We start from the raw sequence: 21,105 nt of genomic DNA, 5'->3' as shown, positions 1-21,105 counted from the left end.
ATTAATTAAACTTTCTATACAACCTGTAAAGTCGGCTTTCCGCATTGTAAGTCATCATGCAACAGAATCGTTTTACACGCAATTTAAATTGTCAATACAAAGAAAGACATATACCAGTGAGAGGAAGGCAGTAGAAACGATATTAAAATATGACATACAGAAAAGAACCAGAAAAACAAAACAAAAAATAAAATAAAATAAAATAAAATAAAATAAAAAAAAATTACTTTTAGATTGGGTCCCGTTATTGCCCGTCGCCTTTTATAAAGGGGGAAGAGTATAAAAGGCCTCTCGTTTCTGCGCCCCTTCGTGGTGTAACGGTAGCATATTCGGGGCGTATTCGAGAGGTCCAGGTTGCAGTACCGCCGAGAGCATCGCACATTTTTCACATCTTCTGGTCTAAAATATCCTAAATACTCTACAGTGGCGCCCGAACTAAAAGGTTGTGAACAATAATTTGTCACCACCAGGATTTGGCGATAGGGTCCCCTAATCCCCATCGACCTTTAAAAAGGGGAGTATAAATTGTTTTTACCCCGCTCCTTCTTTTCTGCATGTGCCTTCGTGGTGTAACGGTAACACACTCGGCGCGTATTCGAGAGGTCCAGGTTCGAGTCCCGGCGAGGGAAATGCACAGTTTTCACTTTCCTGACATTAGAAAGACTTAATGCCTCAATAACCTCCGCTTTGTTATAATTCGTATGATAATTAATGATGCATGATCTAATAATTATATCTAATAGATATGATATCAATCATAATGGCAATATACTATTATGTACTATTATAAATACTAACTTTAAACCGAAGCGTAGTGGGACTATACCTACATCACTTAGAGTAAACATTGGATGTCCCACTACACTTCCACCTGAACCTGATGCGTAATCTAACCAAATTTTGTGAAATTATGAGCGGCGGTGCCATTTAAATATCGTTCCGGGCACTTAAAAACAATCTGATTTGGGTCGACAATATTCCAAAACCAATTGCAAGGCTTTGTGTATAAGATGTACATAATTTCATATCGAATTAAATGTACGAATTTTACGACAGCAAAACAGTTTAGAGTGAGAGTATTATACATTATAATTAAGTGATCATTTCCAAATATAATCGTTTTCCAAAGTCGTGGACTGGAAATGATTTCGCTGCGGACTTCGGAATGAGTTCAATATCATTGCACGACTCGCGGGATCATTCACAATGATAAGTGTTCAGAAGTTATGAAGCGAGCCCTCCTGAGTCACGAGTATCATTTGTTATTCTCAACTATCCATTTTCAGTAGACTGAATTTCTCAGCGTGTGAAACAAATCTGCCCAGGAGTTGCATTCCGTCAATGAGATACATACAGAAAATGCAGCTTCTAAAAATGAAAACGAGCAATACAAACAACTCTCCTCATATATTTTATAAGGTATTTCTTCCACTTCCTAAGCGAGCCAGCTCGTTCACGGGATTCGAACCTTGGACCGCACTTAGGAATGTTCAGTGAATTTTACCACTCGGCCGCTAGTATGCCTAAGTAATGAGGAATCTCAAATTTTGTGAAATTTGTATGAATTTTTGATTAACAAACTCATCAACTTGAAATTGAGCCGCGACATCTGTGTACAGAATAAAACATTTTAATCTCCAGAGCGCGAGACTGTTTATCGGAAATTCTAAAGATACACTGTTTTTAAATATTTTGTGGCTTTTGTTGTTGAATTGAATTTTATGCGGCGTAAGTTCGATGAATATGACATTTAACCGCCGTATAGCGCGTTTTTGTACACGTAACACGTTTTTGTATACCACTGCCTTCTTCACATTCGTTCCGCTGCGTAAATGTGCCGGAGTTGCCTGAGTCTTAAATGCAGCATCCAGAATATCTGCATAAATCTCTTTTTTCTAAATATTTTACCAAAGAAAGGGATGTGACTATTCTCCTTAACTGACCAATAATCCTGCATATTCGCCAGGGATATCGTACCCATATTGATAATAATTCCAAGAAAAGCCCAAAACTCATCCTCTTCCACCGCACGCCACGTTTTCCAAATAGAATTACTAGACATTTCTTTATTCTTTAGAATATTTTCTGCGTAATTGTTGGTTTCTTTTATAATTTCACTTACCAGTTCGTTTGTGAAAAATAATTTGAAATATTGTGTCGGCTGTACAATATTTGTAGGAATTTGTGGTCCAATGACCTTTGGCGATACACTAAAATGTATTCTATCCGGAATATCTAATTATTCCGTGAAATCGCGCCATTCATCTAAGTCTTCCGACGACTCTTCGCTTTCACTTTCAATAACTACTATTCGTCGTCTCTTTGGTAGTATAATTTCGGAACCACTACTTGAAGTGTCAGAATTACAATCAACATTGTCTTCCACAATACCTTCTAACAATGAAAAATCAACCACATCTTCAGTATACCACATCTCAACTCTATATTCTCATCACATTAATTATTTTTCTCCATGTTGTTGTGTCATGCAATTCAAGCAAGATGGACGGCACAACTGCGGCAGCATAACAGTGTTTTTGAAGGAGAAGCGATAGCAATTGCCCAAGCAGTTAACTATTTGCTCTCCTCTAACATCCATAATGCCACCATCAAAAACGACAGTTTGTCGTCGTTGCATGCCATCATGAACCCCAACCATGTCAGTTAAATAGTACAGGGCATTCAAGCAAATCTGCGCCAATGCAACCTGCACATCAAGCTTGAATGGATCAAAGCACATGCGGGTCATCTCGGAAACGAGATGAAGGACCAACTTGCCAAAGAAGCGGCGTTAGGCCCGACAGATTTGCAGTTAAATATCCCATGGCCGGTCACATTTCTAAAGAAATCACTAGGACTTAAAGCCATTGAAAAGTGGCAACAAGAATGGGATGACAGTACCACTGGAAGACGTGTCCACTACCACATCAGCTATGTGGGCACAGAACGGAACATTGCCAATTCACAGCTGGTTAGGTACATTTCGGGACATGGACCTTTTCCAGTATACTTCTACCGATTTGGCATCTGTTCCTCAGATCAATGTACGTGTGGACACACAGGCTTCCCGGAGCACTACCTAACTTCTTGTCCACTCACAGAGGGACAACATGTTCCTATACCAACGACTAACAGACAGTCATTTTGTAAATTCCTTATTAAGCAGCGCCACTTAATCCAAAAAATTGGACGTATGATGGATAAGCTGGCAGACCTAAACACAGACTTATGCCAAATATAGCAGTTCGCACAGCCTAAGCACACTTGCATATACCCAATGCAATATGAACTGCATAACGTTACAAGTACTGTGAAATTTGTAATGAATGGGCGCCTAAACTCTGCGTCTGATTTTACACCCAATATGCAAACCACGTAGGCACATGTAATATTAAAACGCAATAGTATCTGTAAGTTTGTTCCAAATGTAATCTGCAAATTGCAAACTGCGCGTATGTGTGTCTAAGACAAAATGTGCTATACTACAGTTCAAATGTATTGATGTAACTCCAACATAGTAAGCGAAGCTATAATGTAACCAGTGTTCAAGTCATTGATTTATATGTAACGTGTGTTTAATGTAAATATAGTGTCTAAACTATTGACTGTACTCAGTATATGTTTTTTATATTTATGATATTTGTATATGTTTTTTATATTTTAGCATGGTTTCTTCATATAACTGTCCAATGTTTTATTGTACCGATTTTATGTAACATATGCTTACTGTACCCATGATATCAGGGACTGTATTCTGTATTGTAGCATGCTCCCACATATGGTTAGTAACTGTCTTCCGTGCCTTACCCCTGTATGTATATAACTATGTTCCATAGCATATTCTAACACGCACCTGTGAGGCGCAGTAAGTGAAGTTTTAACGCAACCAGAGTTTCAGTCCTTGATATATATATATATAATGTCTGTTTAATGTAGACAAACTCAGTCATTGGTTTTCATGTAATGTATGTGTAATGTATATATGATATCTGTGTTTGTATTTTATATTTAAGCATGTCTCTACATATGACTGTATGATGCATTAATATGTAACTGTTTTTCATGCTTTACCCCTGCATGTATATGGCTATGTACCATGGAATATTTTAACATGCTCCAGAGCAGCGCAATAAGTGAAGTTAATGCACCCAGCATCTGAGTCTTTGATATATGTCTGGTTAATGTAAACATAGTATCTCAGTCACTAATTTTTATGTAACATATGTTTAGTGTTTATATAATATTGTTTCCATAATCGTTATGTAACTCTCCACAAGTTTCATCCCTGCATGTAAATAACTACGTACATACAGTGGATGGACAAAAATATGGAAACACCTTGTGAAATGCATGTTTGAAAATAAAGATTGATTTTAATGAAATATGTAGGTGGCGCTGGCGTTTTCGACTACTGACGCCACCTATACAACTTCGTAAATGTACTAAACAGTTCAGTCGTTGTCGGAGTACTGTTATGTGAGGTTGTCATTGCATTATGTCAGAGTTAACAGACTTCGAACGTGGGCAAATTGTTGGAGCACGTATGGTAGGTGCTTCCGTAAGCAAGGTAGCCGAGGTGTTTAGTGTTTCAAGAGGTACTGTATCGAAGATTTATTCCGCATATTTGAAAAGCGGAAAAACATCATCTGCTAAATCACAGCACGGACAAAAATGTGTCCTGAGTGATCGTGACAGACGATCATCAAGGGCAATTGTGACGAAAAGTAAGAAGACCACAGCTGCAAAAGTTACTGCTGAAATGAATGTTGTGTTACCGAACCCTGTGAGTATCAAACCAATTAGATGGGAGCTTCATAAACAGGGAATTGCCGGCCGTACTGCAATTGAGAAGCCACTCATTAGTGATGCTAATGCCCGTAACAGGAAAAGGTGGTGTTTAAGTCATAAAGCCTGGACTATAGAGCAGTGGAAGCGAGTAATATGGTCTGACGAGTCTTCTTTCACATTGTTTCCCACTTCTGGCCGAGTTTACGTCTGGAGAACGCCATCTCAAGCCTATAATACAGACTGCTTGTTGCCAAGAGTGAAACATGGCGAGGGTTCTGTTATGGTTTGGGCAGCCATATCGTGGTTCTCTGCTAGCCCCGTGATAACTGTGCCAGGGCACATGACTGCCAAGAATTATGTGAACATTTTGGCCGATCAAGTTCATCCCATGGTACAAACTTTGTGTTCCAATGGTGATGGTGTCTTCCAAGACGACAAAGCCTCTGTTCACACAGCTCACATTGTCCAGGACTGGTTTTCTGAGCACGAGGATGAGTTATCCCATCTCCCCTGGCCACCACAGTCACCAGACCTGAATATTATCGAACTTTTGTGGTCTACATTGGAACGGAAAGTGCGTTCTCGTTATCCACCGCCAACATCGTTATGTGAACTTGCCACGGTTTTGCAGGAAGAATGGTATAATATTTCCTTGGCAAACATACAGGAACTGTATTTATCCATTCCGAGAAGACTGCAAGCTGTTTTGGATGCCAGCGAGTTTCCTACACCATATTAAGCAAAGAAACATGTTTTTTTAAAGGTGTTTCCATATTTTTGTCCACCCCTGTAGATTATTTTAACGTGCCCCTGTGTGGTGCACTTAGGGGAAGATTTAATGCAACTAGTGCCTTCATTTTTTGATATTTAGGCTATGCCTTTTTAATGTAGATATAGTATTTTAGACATTAATTTTCATCTAACGTGTGTGTAATGTATGTGTAATGTATCTAAGATGTTTTCATGTAATGTATGTGTAATGTATCTATGATATCTGTGTTTGTATCTTATAATTCAGCATGTCTCCGAATATGATTGTCTTATGCATTATTATCTAACTGTTTTCTATGCCTTACTTACCCCTGCACATATATAACCTTGTACCATAGAATACTTTAATAAGTGACTGTGTAGCGCAATAAGTGAAGCTTAATGCACGGCGTCTGAGTCAGTGATATCCATGCAATGTCTGTCCAATGTAAACATAGTATCCAAGTCATTAATGTTTACGTAACAATAGTTTAATGTATTTATGATATTGGTGTTAATAATTGTTAAGTAACTTTTTCCATGTTTTACCCCTGCATGTAAATAACTATGTACCATAGAATATTTTAACGCGCCCCTGTGTGGAGTAGTAAGTGAAATTTTAATGCAACTAGTGCCTCAGTCTTTGATATTTAGGTAATGTTTGATTAATGTAGGTATAATAGTATGTTAGTTATTGATTTTCATGTAACGTATGTTTAATGTATCTATGATATCTGTGTTGGTATGTTATATTTCAGCATATCTCCACATATAATTGTTTTATGCATTATCATCTTACTGTTTCCATATCCTACCCCTGCATGTATATAACCTTGTACAGTAGAATACTTTATCTTACGCCAGTCAGGCGCAATAAGTGAAATCTAATGCACCTAGCTGTCCGAGTCCTTGATATTTATATAGACACTGGTGGACGTGGCGCTACACCAATTAACCATATGGTAAAGGGGTGGTGCCCACGTCCTCCGTCGCATGTCGCATGTATATATAGCATTGTTCTAATATAGGTATTTTGACACAAAAATTGAACATTTTCAGAAACGACATATCAATTGTTTTCCATATTTCGATTCTACGAATCAAATTGTGCCAGTTTTGTAAAAATCGCACGAGTAGTTTTTAGAAAATTAGCTCTCAAAATTTTAGCTCCTTAATGTTAATTGAATTTGATATAGATTTATTACTATATCTTTTTTTTATTAAACTTACTCATATTGGCGCGTTTTGAAATTTGGCATCTTTTTTTTTTAGCGCTAATAACGCCAAATGTGGTTTACGCACTTTGTTGAAATTATTTGAAAGTATACACGATGACCTTTTCTTCGCTCGTCTGCATTGAAAAAAAATTAAACCAGGGGTGTCTAAACTGTGATCGTCTGAGAGCCGCATAGCAAATCAAAAAATTTGCGGGGCTACATATACAATATTTTTTAACAAATTGAAAAAAAAATTAGCTCTATGTTGTTTTATTAAAAAAATTATTATTATTATTATTATTTTAATTTGAATTACATATGCATAGTTACATATCTATTATTAATTTGGAAGAGTTAGTTAGGCTTTCATGAAGATGGAAAAAATTCAAATTAGAGAGATGGATGAATTTGCTTTTGTTGAACAAGCAAATTGGTAACGGATTCAATAGACGAGGTTGCAAATCTTAATTGCATTTTCAAGATATTTGTCTATAATCTTTGTCCTATTTTTGTATGCTTCATTCTTGAAAATAATTGTTCACAAATATAGGTACTGCCAAAAGGTAAAGAATACAGAAAATATATTTGCAATTTTTTATACTTCTTCGTGTAAGAGAAATGCTGTAAGACATGTTTATTATTGAAATGGCACATCTCATTTATGTTATGATTAGAATTATCTCTTATTAACACACCATTTTGATAATCAGAATAGGCAAAATCCTTTTCCCCAATATTTAGCTTGCTTTCAAATCGATAAAGCAAGTTCTTTTCAACTTGTTAATGAATGGGTAGAATGGGGGTCTTTAAAAGCCAAGTGTTTTCTTCATAATATTTTTTTCAAACATATTAGTTACGTTTAATGGAGTTTTAATGGCTCCCTTCGCCTGTGCTTTTAGATAACAACAGGCAGATCATTCAGATAATAAGAATTAGTCTACTTAGAAATGCAAAACAAATTCTTTTGTAAAACCTAACACTAAAAGCATTCTTTCTTTATTCACTCTTTTGTTCAAACGTTTAGCACTCGTCAATGGGGCTTTTGCGTGCACCTTCGAATTCAAAGCTTTACAATTCCGAGCACTTTGTAGCATTAACTAATTTGGCAGTCACATAAGCAATGATTTAATTGAATGAATTTGAATAATATTATTTGTGTTGATTCTGAAGCATGTGTCGAAGCATGGAAACATTATCTAATGCAATTAAAGCATGAACAAATGCTGTTATTTGTTGTTTTTTCCCTTCCAACAAGGATATTTTCAAGATTTGAAGTTTATACTCAAAAGAGAAAGAAGCTCATGATTTATTAATTTATACACAGAAGTTTGAAGCTTTTATTTATTCTGCTGCGTTGATATAATCTTTACTGAAATGAATTCTTTGTAGCTTTCTTATTTGCTTATCTGGTGCTCGGAAATAACGGGTGTGAGTTTTTTTTTTTTTTTTTTTTTTTTTTTTTTATAAATAACATAAGCTACTTAATTTGTAACAATAATCTACTTATCTTAAAGGGAAGTTGCTGTTGGTTTACTAGGGACTACAGCATAATCTTTAAACTTTTTTAGGGAAAAGCATTAAGAAATTTCCCTAAAGAATTAAAATGTTGTTGTGTATCGAAGTAAAATCAGTAAAAGAAGCACGAATTTGGCATAAACCTAACAATATTTAATATTATCAAGAACATTTGCAATAGAGTGGTAAAATATTAATTCTTTGATTGAAAAAAAAGAAATTGTTTTTCTTTTCTTTTTGTTTTTAGCTAACAGCCGCGAGTTAGTTCCTAATTCAAAGAAAGAGCAAATTGCAGCCCGAAAGTTCTTATATCGCAAGGTTCCCATGTGCGTTGCATTTGAAATCCCAAGCAGGATATAACGTAGGAACTCTTAAATTTCAAGGTAATTAATCTGTAAGATTTCGGGTAAAGTATTTCAAGAAAAACAGATGTATGTTTATTTGCTTTCTTTCTTATTATTTTCAGATTATTTTGTTTAGAGGAATACGTTTAATGCTTTTCTGATTTAATGGATCTGGTCTGAATCGCTTAAAAACTGTATTTGCAGAAGGTGTTACCCCTATTTATGTGACCGATAACTTTTTAGTTTAATTTTCAGTTTTCTTTATAAACTCTAATCAGTACAATGTGTTAGCATTACGTTTTTCCTACATCTGATATACATAATATTGTTGTCGTTGTTATTGACTAATGCTCACTTGTCTGACCCATAGTCAGCCCAAGCCGCGTGTCAAGGAGGGCAAGATACGCGTGTCGTTTGCAGCAGGCTTGACTCAGTTCCGCCCAATTTTGATGGAGAGCACCACGGGAAGGTCTCCCACCCCCCGTTTCTACCACCAACCTCTCGACAGGACTTTCGGCTCGCCAAATATTTAGAGTACCCCCATGCCGCACGGACACTATACGTTTAAAAACATCGATGCCTTCTTGGGGATTCGAAGCCAGGCCCTTCGGCACGGCAGTCAGCGACGTCAGCCACTATTCCGGTTGGCGGCGTACACAGTTATTATGTTAGACTAGATCTTCAAAAGCTTTTCATCATGCTTCGGAGAAAGATCATTTGTATCAATAACATCGACATTAATCATGCCTATTTGCCTTTGCTGTATTGAAGAGCACACTCTCTTCAGCTCGATCTAAACAACATGGAAATCGTGCATAACCGAAGACACCGACTCTAAGCATTTTGCTCAACAATATTCATACAATAATTCATAAATAAATTTTTCACTTCTCGTTATGTAGAAGAAGTGCTAGGGTTTCCTTTCATAATGTTGTATGAATTCTATCGGTTACCTCCAAACATGTTCTAGGATTAAGACACAATAACACGCCCAACAAATACTAATTCAGAAGTCAAACAACAAAAATCAACGTTATATTTTTAAAATTTCACAGGACTAGTTTCGATGGTTTTACCGAACCACCATCCTCAGCTGCAAAACCGCAAATGAACAAGATAGGAAATAATGATTAAACAAGATAAGAAATCCTGGACATGAATACGCAAGTGGCGCCATCTGTTGATGAAACTAGAACTGAAACATAATTTCTTTAAATGCCGAAGGCAAAGATGGATTGGAATTAGGATCGTTAACTAGCGCAGAAAGATTTTTTGGATGTTCTAGGATGCTTAAATTGCCGTGAAATCCCCCCCCCAAATATTTTAAGGTGTAAGTACAGTGATATTTCATGGATACATAGAGTTTAAATCAGACGTTTTCTTTGACAATAAGGTACGCATGCGTGATGGCATTCAGATAATTTAAATCAAGGAGGAAAATGTCATTTTTTGAGCAGCAAAACGTTTTGAGAAAAGCTATTTTATGCTTAGCGTATGTTTTCTGCCGATTAAAAATATCATAACAATCATAAATAACCTGTGTTAATTGCCCTTTCTAGTAGACAAAAGGCTAGAATTATATTTTCAGGATTTCCTTCTCAGCATCTGATGTCTCTAAGTAAAACATTAATTTATAATCTGAAAGGCTTTAATCTGAAAATCCCGAAGATGTAGTCTATGTATGAAGAACTATGAATTATGCAGTCTATGTAGAACTAAGTGGGATCTAGTCAGTTTCGCTATCATGTAAGATAACTAGACCTACTTAAACGTTAATATTGCGACTTTTTGCATATACTTGAAGATGGATACAACACGGGAAGGGTATAAATAACCTTTTTATTCAGCACAATACTTTACAGACGGCCTCGGACTTACATGCTTAGAGCTACAGACCACTTGCGGTGGAAAACCTAAAAGACAACGTAACACTAAATTTAAAGTTAAGAGTATTGCAAAAGTATATAATTCATTAATCTAAGAGGTTGACTGAGAACCTACATTGGTAGGATAATAATTCGGCAGCAAGAATTCGAAGCCGAAAGTTAACAGCTGGTAAAAATAGCAACGTGCGCTCGTAGCAGTGAAACCACGCTCTGACTAAACTTTTCGCTATATCAGTTTAAATACACTCATTCACCCTAAATTATTTACGTACTGACGAGGAAGCGCGACGGGAATAAGAGGAGACAGAACAGTATTAAAAATAACATATTAAACTAGCTAACTATGACAATTATTAAAATACCTAGTATATTAAAATAACCATGAATAAAAATAAATTAAACACTAGAAGTAAATTTAATTGTCCTCTTGTGTAGGTTTAATTTAAGATCAAAAGTTTCGCGAGCGGTACGATGAGATGCTCTAGTAGAGTTCAGTTCCATTTATGCTTATAAATTTCCTTATTGTTGTTGATTTTCATTAACATGTTTTTTTTTTAATAAAGTGAATATTCATTTTCAATTGTCCTATCAGCACAAGAGGCTTCATTTGGAATCTGCAAATTACCCATGTGTTTGTTTTTAGTTTTTCATCATGAACACTTCTTTCAATGTAATTGAAAATTCATTTTCAGCTGTTCCATCAAAATTAACTGCTCCGTCTGACCATTAAACATTACGAATTTTTGTACTTTTAGATTTTTTTCAACAATGCATTGCGGAAATTAATTTCCAGCTGATGTTTCAACGGTAGCTGCTTTACCTGATATTTCAACTTTACAGACTTCTAAGGAAACTACCTCTATTAAAAAGAAAGTTTTTCAGAACAGTTTTTAATATTTACCTCATTGGAAAAAGATGTACTATGTTCTTTGTCGTGTGTAAAAAATGCTCTGTTCTATTAAAGAAAGTTTACGTTAAAGTATAAGGTATTTTCTTCCTCCATTTTGCATGCCTTCGTGGTGTAACGGTAGCACACTCGGCGCCTATTCGAGGAGGTCCAAGTTCGAGTCGCGGCGAGGGAATCATTTTTCATGTGTCTTGCTTCAAAATAACCTAATGGCACCCAAACTAAGAAAGGTGGTGGATGATGATTCTTCACCACCAGTATTTGACGACTGGGTCCCTTAATCGCCAGTCGCCCTTTAAAAGAGGCAATATATACTGTATTTTCTCCCTCCTTTCTGCATGCTATCATGGTGCAACGGTAGCACAGTTGGCGCGTATTCGAGAAGTCCACGGTAGAGTCCCTGCGAAGACATTGCTCATTTTTCATGTCTCCTGCTTCATATTAACCTAGTGACTTTACAAGGCTATGTCATCTGCTCCTAGAATAAGCTGCATTTCCAGGTTTAGACGTTGATAGAGGCCTCATCTCAACAAATGTCAGCGGGCTCTGCAAATTACTTGATATCTGCTTTGTGATATGAACATTTTTCAGTATGGTTGTTATGATTAATGACACCAAACTGAAGACGCAATATACAACTGATAGGCTTTTATTTTTTCCCACCCAGCCGCCGCTTTGAATTTTATTTAGCTGTAAATGATTTCTTTGAACATTAATATATTTGAATGCATTTCGTAGTGTCCGTTCATAAATCGTTTTGAATAGGAAATTTAATCGTTGTTTATATGGTAATACAAGTCGGAACCATTGTAGATGGTCAAAGCCGTGTTGAGGGTGAACGAGAGAGATTGTTGGTTCCATGAAATAAAAAAATAGATCGACCACAAAAACTGATATTATAAATTAAATATTAGTCTAAATAGAGCATTCACTGAGCGAAAATTTTGAATTTCCCTCAGGAATAAAATTTGTTGATACAGTTCTTCCAGGTTATGCCAGTTTGACAACTTCAATGAGGGTATCATAAGAGTTGTATTTCCGGACCCGAAAATGATTTCTTTTACAGTGCTAGTTACGACTTTTACTTACTTTTGCAACAATACAATAGATACATATAGTCAAGCTTTCAGCTCTCTTAAATACGCCCTAAGATCACCAAAAGTGGCGATATATGTTCTGCGCTGGTTTTTGGCGCAATTCCGCGCTGTGGGATGGTTTGGTGGACGATGATGTTTGTATGGCAACACTTTTGACGTTGAAACTTAACTCTTTTGCTGCAGTGGTTTAATTGCTCGTTGGTTCGTCGTGCGTGTTTTGAATGTTGCAGGCGTGCGTGTTTTAAATGTTTGAGTGACATGGTGGCAAGATTTCAATCGCGTATTTTAGATTGTGTGCAAAGTAAATTTAGTATTAAAAGGTACGATGTTGGAGTTGTTAACGAGTCTTTTGTTCACGGGTGTGTTTATGCGGATAGAAGTGCATTTTTGGAATTTCTGTGGGAGTCAGGACTTTTAAAGCGGAGTTTCGCGTGTCCCAAATGCGGAGCTGATATGAGAAGTCGGAAGAAGAATGGCGTTTCTGATAGATTTGTGTGGGTTTGCAGTCAAATGGTTGCTGGTAAAGTATGTGGCTGTCAGCGGAGTTTAAGATTTGGATCGTGGTTTTCGTGTATTAAGCTAACTTTGGAAGACGTTTTTATCGTTACTTTCAAAATTATGAATTACGCATTTCACAGACATTATCTGACTGGCGAAATTTTATTCACGTATGTATTATGGTAAGTGCATTTTATTTTATTGTTTTTATTTTGTAGAACGTTATATTCATTGTTTTTTACTGTGAATTTCTGTTCTTATTTGAATTGTTTGTAATTTATTCTAGTTTATTTTGTTGATTTGTGCGCAATGCCTAGATTGTGCAATTCGTAGATGTTTTTTTTTAATTTAAACAGAATGCTGTGTACATGGTATTCTTTGAAATTTATTGTTATGTTAATTTATTAAAGCGAGGTGTGCGTAGATCGTAGATTCTTTCGCTCCCTAGATTGTGCAATTCGTAGATGTTTTTTGAAGTTAAAACACATCGCTGTGTACATGGATTTTCTCGTCAAATATTTTTGGTTAGAAACTTTACGTTTTTGCTATCTAAATGTTTTGTTTTTGTTTCGGATTTTCAGCTTAAATTGTGTGTTCAAAACGTGGTTTTTGCATGTGCGGAAACCGCGTTTTTGGAGACATTTTAAACTTAAAGTTCGAAATGTGGACAAAAAAATTAAATGGTAACATGGTACCGTGTAGTTTCTCGCCAAACATTTTTGGCGAGAAATTTGGCGACTTGAGGGCGCATATAAGAGTAGTTCCCAATATATCAATCAATCTATCTATTTATCTCTAATACATCAATCGAGACCCTCTTTAATTACTATAATCTGAAACACCGAACTTTATTTACGGAATTACTGAATACAATCTTCCATCAAAACAACTTAATACTGCACTTTAGCGAACTTTGGAACTCTAGAACTTTTGATTTATTGAATTTTGAATTATTGAAATTTTTTCGGTTTCTTGATCCGGTAACACTTCATAATATATATATTTAATTGCGTATATTAAAATTAGCTCAACCCAGCTCGTAAATGCAAAGTTAATTGTAAATAACATTTACTACTACAAAATATTCATTATAAAAGCTCTCTGTAAAAATTTCAATGAATAATTTCCACTGGGAGGGTTTTTTTCCGTTTGGTATCATCTTAGATCGGAGGCCCTTTGAGTAATGGAAAGCGCTAATTACTGCTATTGATAGAAAAAAAAATGCAAAGTGAAGGAGTAATAATATGCCCAATTGGACTAATTTAATTAATTTAAAAAGATATCCTTTTACCTTTGATATGCCTTTGAGACTGAGTCAATTTTTGCCCTCGACGGAAATTATTTACAAAAACAAACTGCTTCAATATGAATAAAGGATGGAGTATTATTTTTTATGCTTTTTTGTTATGCCAAGATTGAAGAAAATTTAAGGGGACTCATACACCTTAAAGCCCATAAGATCTTCGAATTTGGGACTGTTGCAAGAATTAGAATAACTTATTTATTTTAAAAGAAATTACTTCCAACTTTTCACAGCTCACTACATAATATAGCTGCTTTCTGAAATAGTTATCAGAAAGTTTGTGTTCCCACAAATAATTTTATAACTGAATCCGCTTTGTGACAATTTTTTTTTATATTTCCACCTTCCGCGCACAGTCTAAAACATTCTGTTGCATAATTTAATTCCATATTTAATATATAGCTTTTGTAACAATTGGAAACTACTGTGAACCAAAAATTCCAAGAATTTCATGTTAAATTTTTATTAGTCCAAAGGGGCTTTGTCCCTGAAGAACTATTGTTTTCGTTTTGCGATTTTGCGTCGGACTCATAAACGTCGGTTTACTTTTCAAACTGTTGCCACAAAATGTTAGAGTCCTGCATTATATTTGAAGAAATTAAATAATGAAAAATCTGCATAAATGATTGTCTATTTCTCGCATTGTGATAAAACAATGGTACATTAAGCCATCGAATTTTGAATGACGAAATATGGGCATCTACTGCGAATATGGGCATCTGAAATCCCAAATTTGGAATTTGTTTTATTATAGATTTTATATTTTGTAAACCTTTAACGAATTTTTGATTTACAAACTCAATGCTTTAAAAGCGAGAAATGGCAACGTTATATATAAAAAAATTACTTTTATCTCTAGCTCGCCAGACTGTGTATATCGGAAATTCTAAAGATATGCTTAATTTAACATTATTTTGCGATATTGCTCTTGAACTGAATTTTATGGTTTAAGTGCAAAGAACATGATATTTAATAAATAAAGGTAACACTCAAAACATTAAAAAAACGCCCCTTTGGACGTAATTTAAAATCTAAAACATTTCAGATTTTTTTTTTTTTTATTTTGAGTTGAGTTTATAAAATGTATTTTATTAAAAATTTTTTTAATGTTTCGTCCATAAAATGTTTTAATATTACAATATTCATCAGATTTTTGGTTCAGTTAGAAAACATTGCCCATATAAAGAATTCCATCTAATTTCAAGTATGCACCATTAGCCATTTTTAAAATATCATGCGCGCAAGGTGGAAACATGACGAAAACTTTTGTTATCAAGCGGATTAAATTACAAAAATATTTGTGGCAGCACAAACTTTCTGGTTACCAGTTTCCAGAGCAGCTATATTATGTAGTCAGCTGTAAAAAGTTGGAAGCAATGGCTTTTAAATTAAATAAACGATCCCAATTCTTGCAACAGTCCATTATTCGAAGATCATAAGGGGTTTAAGGGTTATGAGCCCCCTTAAACTATTTGATTAAGTGAAATGAAAATGTGGCAACGCAGCTGAAAATTTCTTCTCGCAATAAAAAAGGGAAAGCCGTTCTTTTTCAAATGTAGCTTTGAACACACTGCATAACAGGGGTCAGAAAAATGTTTGTAACTTCTTTGCAACCTAGAATAACGATGCGCGGTAGTGTGTTGTTGTTACTGATTAACGTTCTCTTATCTGACCTATAGTCAGACCATGGCAAGGAAATTACTTGTGGCAAGGAGTGCATTCTTGATGTTGGCAACGATTGCCGTTTGCATATAGCCTAGACCAATTTACAAGTGACAGTGCGACTCAGCTTAGTTCACTTTACTCTGTCAAGGATCTCAAATTTTAAGTTTATATTATTTTCCACTATTTGGAGAATATTAATTTTCTATTTATACATGATGTAAAAGTTTATATGAAAAATGCATCACATATACTCAAGCCATGCATAATGAACAGCTACATATTTTTACTTCCTTGTACGAAGTAAAAAGGAAGTATTGTAATCGTGAAAAGTTTCAGGCAACATATTTCAACGAAAATATGCATTTTGACCGCTAGCGAATGCAATTTAACGATTTTTTTTTATATCTGTACGTAAGGACAGAATAAAAGACTCGTTTCCTCCAAAAAAAATTTAAAACTGCTTTAAAATTAATTCTGAAGAGAATTTTTCGTGGCGTCTGTACGAACGTATGTACGTACGTACGTACGTATCTCGCATAACTCCAAAACGAGTAGCCTCAGAACGTTGAAATTTTGTATATAGGGACTGCTATAACATGTAGATGTGCACCTCGTATTTTGGTTGCAATCGGCCGCATCAAACGTATATAAATATATTTATATATATATCCACTCTCTTACCCGGCCCAGTGATTTCAGTTTCTTTACTCTTATATGCTTGTAAATTGTACATGTTTTGCTTTAAAAATGATTGAATTATTTGTTTTTATCTTCCGGTTAAGGATTTTATGCCTTTAGTAAATCTGTGTGCAATATCTTTAGAATTATTAGCAATTTTAAAGTTGTTTAAATGCCGCAAAGCCTGTTTTAATGGCAGCCATTGATGTTTACATTTGAAACAGGAGACTAGTGGATTTGTTGCCAATCTAGAGAAACTTAGCTTCGCAACAACAAAGATAACGCATTCATTTATTATTGCCAATTAAATCATGCTTAATTCTTTCTGGAATTTTTCGAGGAATGTGCTTTAAAAATGATTGAATTATGTTGTTTTTATCTTCCGGTTAAGGTTTTTATGGCTTTTGTAATTCTGGAAGCAATATTTGTACAATTATCAACAATTTAAAAGCTGTTTAAGTGCGGTCAAATTTTAAATAACACATATTTGTTTATTATTAACACATATTTGTTATTTGGACATATTTGTTTACATTTGAAACAGCAGAATTGTAGATTTGTTGCCAAACTAGAGAGACTAAGCTTCGCAACACGAAAATAACGCCTTCATTTATGATTGCGAATTAAATCATGCTTAACCCTTCCTGGAATTTCTTCGAGGAAATAAGTGTTTAAGATTTACTTCGTAATGTTTTTATGCAGATATTTTGAGTTTTTATGTATTTTTGCCTTCTCGCGAAGTGAGAACTGAATTAATTGAATGAGAAATACTCAATCGTCTGTGAAAAAATATTTCTTTTCTGTTTTGTTTGCTTAATTTCTTTCATACATCGTTTTAGCTTTATTATAGTATTTGAATAGAACATGTGGCAACGATAATTCTTCAAATGATATAAATTTTGTGCATTCAGAGTGTCGTTACAGTAAACAAATACAGTGAATTTTAAAGAGTGCATTTATTCTATTGTGGTTTATGCGCTGTCGACGAAGTAGATTTAATTCAATCCACTCAATTTAAATGAAATTCAAGAAAAAAATGCGTATAATTTAATATTCCGTACAAGGAAGTCATGGGGTGTACACATCAGATTTTGTTTCATAAAGTACTAATTTATGTACTTGAATCTTCAAAAACTTCAAGAAAATATTTGGCGAGACACTATTTAAACACTGACTCAAAATAAACCCGCATTTTATTAGTATTATCCTTTTTCTCTGAAACATGGAAAGACAAAGCCGATTTCAAACATTCGTTTTGAAAAGTTAATTAAATTTCTATGGAAAATATCTTTTAATATTAATTAAAATCGAAGGCTGAATTTAGTTCTTACGCCTAAGTTAACAAAAGCATGCTTCGAAAAACGCCTTGAAATTGGAGTAAACAAACATCAAAATTTTTTTACGAAGAGACAAAAGAAGCATTATTGGGGATAGAAATAATCTTCCCATTAACTGTGGTTTAAATTTTACCTTCTTTATATAATTTATTATTTCTGAAGTTAGTTAAATGTTTTACATCATAAAGAATTCGGTATAAAACTTTAATTTCATCCTGTACAATACATTTTTTTTTGCTAAATTTCTTTCTTTAATTGCATATAAATATGATGTATTGGGAAGGCGAGATCAACATTATTTTTTTCACAAATTTTTCTTTATTTAAATAGCTTATCATATAAGATTAAATTCTTTATGGGTATTTACTTATTGCAAAGCTTAGGAAGCGTTTTTTTAAACTAAAAATAACTGACTATTTCATGAACGATGGCAGCTTTCATGTCGTCTGCAAACCTTAGAAATATTCTAAGCTTATAACTTATCATAGAGGCTTTAATGTGTTGCGAAATGCGAGTTAATGTGATTAGAGAGAATTAACATATCGGTTTTCTATTATCTTTGTGTATATGAGAGCTTTCTAAAAGTATGATGATTTAACGAAATTTCAGTATTTGAACACAAAGAGAATGGAAATGCTTATTCAAATATTAGTCTGCTCTGAGATAAAAATTCTCTGCATAAGCTGCCCCAAAGTTCTAGGTTTTAATGAACACAAAAGCCAACATAAGTACAATATTAAAAACTTATGTAATGAGAAATCTCAATTTCTCATAAGGTAAACAAGACAGGCGTTACGAATTTCTATGCATATTTCTGTATCTCTTTCACTGTATATATATATATATATATAAATACATAAACGTCATAAGAGGCAAAAATAAGAAGAAAATATTTTAAACCCGTTCTACGCTATAGTTTCAGAATTGAAGTAAAATAAACTTAAAGCACCTAAAATAAAAAAAATGGAGTCAAATCAAGGCGATTCCTCAACAGTATTAATCATTGCATCCTTGTAAATGTGTTAAACATAAAATTAAAACATTTCAAAGTAAAAATGATCATAGTCGTACAAATTGGAAAACTAAAAATGCAAGAAAGGGAAAATATACACAAGATAATAAAAATATAAACATCAATCTCCGTTTATTTAAACTTTAATTCAGAACTTATCAGGGAAAAATGAATTAAAACTTCATAAATGTTGATTAATATGCTTCGAAAACGTGTTTCGTTCTCCAGGTAAATTTGAGATCAAAAACCAAAAAAAAAAGAAACCAATTTATATTACATAAAACCGAAAAAAGTGAATCTCAAATGTACCAGGATTTTCCCTACACGCCTTCGAACACGCAATTATTAATAGTGTTGAAGAATCGCCTTGCTTCGATTCCATTTTATATTTTACGTTTATATATATGAACATTAAATAAGCGATTTTTTATTAAAACGAATATTTATTCTAATGGAAACAAGATAAAGTATAATTAAATTTGCTTTCGAGCAGTACCAGCAGAGTAAAGGTAATTAAGTGTATGTAAAATACGGCAGTTCCCTTTTATGCTTTGAATACTAATTTACGTATTAGTATTTAACAACTTGTAATAGGTGATATGGTATACTAGTTGCATCTTCGTACATTTAATTTCAGAATATATGTAGCAGAATCCTCAAAATAAAACATTTAGTATTTTGTCAAATCTGATATTTAAAGGTGTCTACATAGCGAAAGAAACCCTCATGGTTCTGATGGGAGATAAATTGTATTTATATAGAAGTGTGTGTTCATCAGGAGTATGTACGATTAGATTGCTACGCAACTAAAGACTATATCAGCAAAAAAATCTTGATCAATGGTATAAAGCAGCTAGCTACTCTTCCGGAAATGTCGATGGAAGTACACAGCCGATGCTCAAGAAACTCGATTACGGTAAGGGAGAAGGTAAACCCAGCCATCATCTTTCAAAAATTCATCCAGAACAAATCAACCACTGTTCCAAAACTTTGCGACCATGAGTGGTACAGTGGCTAGGACTCTTGGTTGTTGCATTGTTGGTTCAAGAGTAACAAGAAGAAGTTCGGATTCCAAAGAACTCGAAGTTGGAACCCTGAAGAAGGTACTGATACTTGTAAATGTATAGTCTAGTTGCGGCAAGGAGGCACTTAAAATACGCTGCGAACCGGAAGTCCTGTCGAGTCCCTTATTTAGTGCGGCAGGACTGTCCTTAGCTAGCTGAACCTAAAGTATGTCATTACCCATATTCAAACCAGGATGCATGAGCTAAAGAACAGGTGTAGCAAGTGAAGGTCATGCATTTAAGCTTCAAAGTCAAAACTCTTACTCATCGGACTCCACAGAAGGAAAACTATTGGTGTGGAGTTGACTCTGTTGAACGCAAAGGTGCTAAAGGCTGCAGAGTCATTAGGGTTTTTGATGCTGGAAACGTAAAAAATTGAGCAATGCCCCGCCTGGACTCGAACCTGGACCTGTCAAATACGGGTCGAGTTCCGTTACATACAAAGGCATGCAGAAAGGAGGGAGAAAATATCTTATAAGGTTAATCAAGCTAGGAGCTAATACGACGGACCCCTCACCTTGAAAGCACATATCTTATTGGCCACAGGCATTGGTGTTTCTAGGAAGCTTAAGAACCCACTCCTATCGTCATCATCATTACTGCCTCCAATACTGATTATATAAAATTCCAAGCCTTCCAGAACAACGCCATACGCAAAATTACCGGGGACAGGATCACAGGGACCTTAAACGTTAGGATTTAACAGCTTTTGTAAATATACTCAATAGCAACTTCTACAGAAAAGCAACAATCAACAAGGCAGTAAACCATGTGGACAATTTTAAGTACGAACTACTTGAAACAGACACAAACCTAAGGCATTATTCCACCCATTCCCACAGAAATCCATAGCACTTTCTCACTCGACTGTCAGCTCGACTACCTAGGGGAATGAACAGATTTTTTTTCTTTCTTCTTATTAGAACTCACAACTGAGTTTTTGTATATGTGGATTCCGCACCCGGGGTTATTTAAGGTGGTGGAAATAGGGCGATTAAAGTTCGCGTTGACGCTGGCCTAAATCCCAAATACCGAAGTATCTTA

General features: G+C 34.8%; 1 protein-coding gene across 1 annotated transcript in view; it reads right to left on the bottom strand.

The window, feature by feature from the left end:
• The window catches only part of LOC118196431 (suppressor of lurcher protein 1-like), a 293,365-nt gene extending 290,931 nt beyond the window's left edge, over positions 1-2,434 (bottom strand). Inside the window, exon 1 of the mRNA XM_085821452.1 lies at positions 2,296-2,434. Within this exon, the coding sequence (XP_085677578.1) occupies positions 2,296-2,434 (139 nt within the window). The remainder of the gene's footprint in view (positions 1-2,295) is intronic.
• Positions 2,435-21,105: the final 18,671 nt, after the last annotated feature.

The sequence above is a fragment of the Stegodyphus dumicola genome, chromosome 7, assembly GCF_044657685.1.
Source record: "Stegodyphus dumicola isolate Sdum_Otavi_A_Nest chromosome 7, ASM4465768v1".
In the NCBI taxonomy this organism is placed as follows: Eukaryota; Metazoa; Arthropoda; class Arachnida; order Araneae; family Eresidae; genus Stegodyphus; species Stegodyphus dumicola.
The sequence above is the reverse complement of the archived record's forward strand: the minus strand, read 5'-3'. Positions and strand labels throughout refer to the sequence as shown.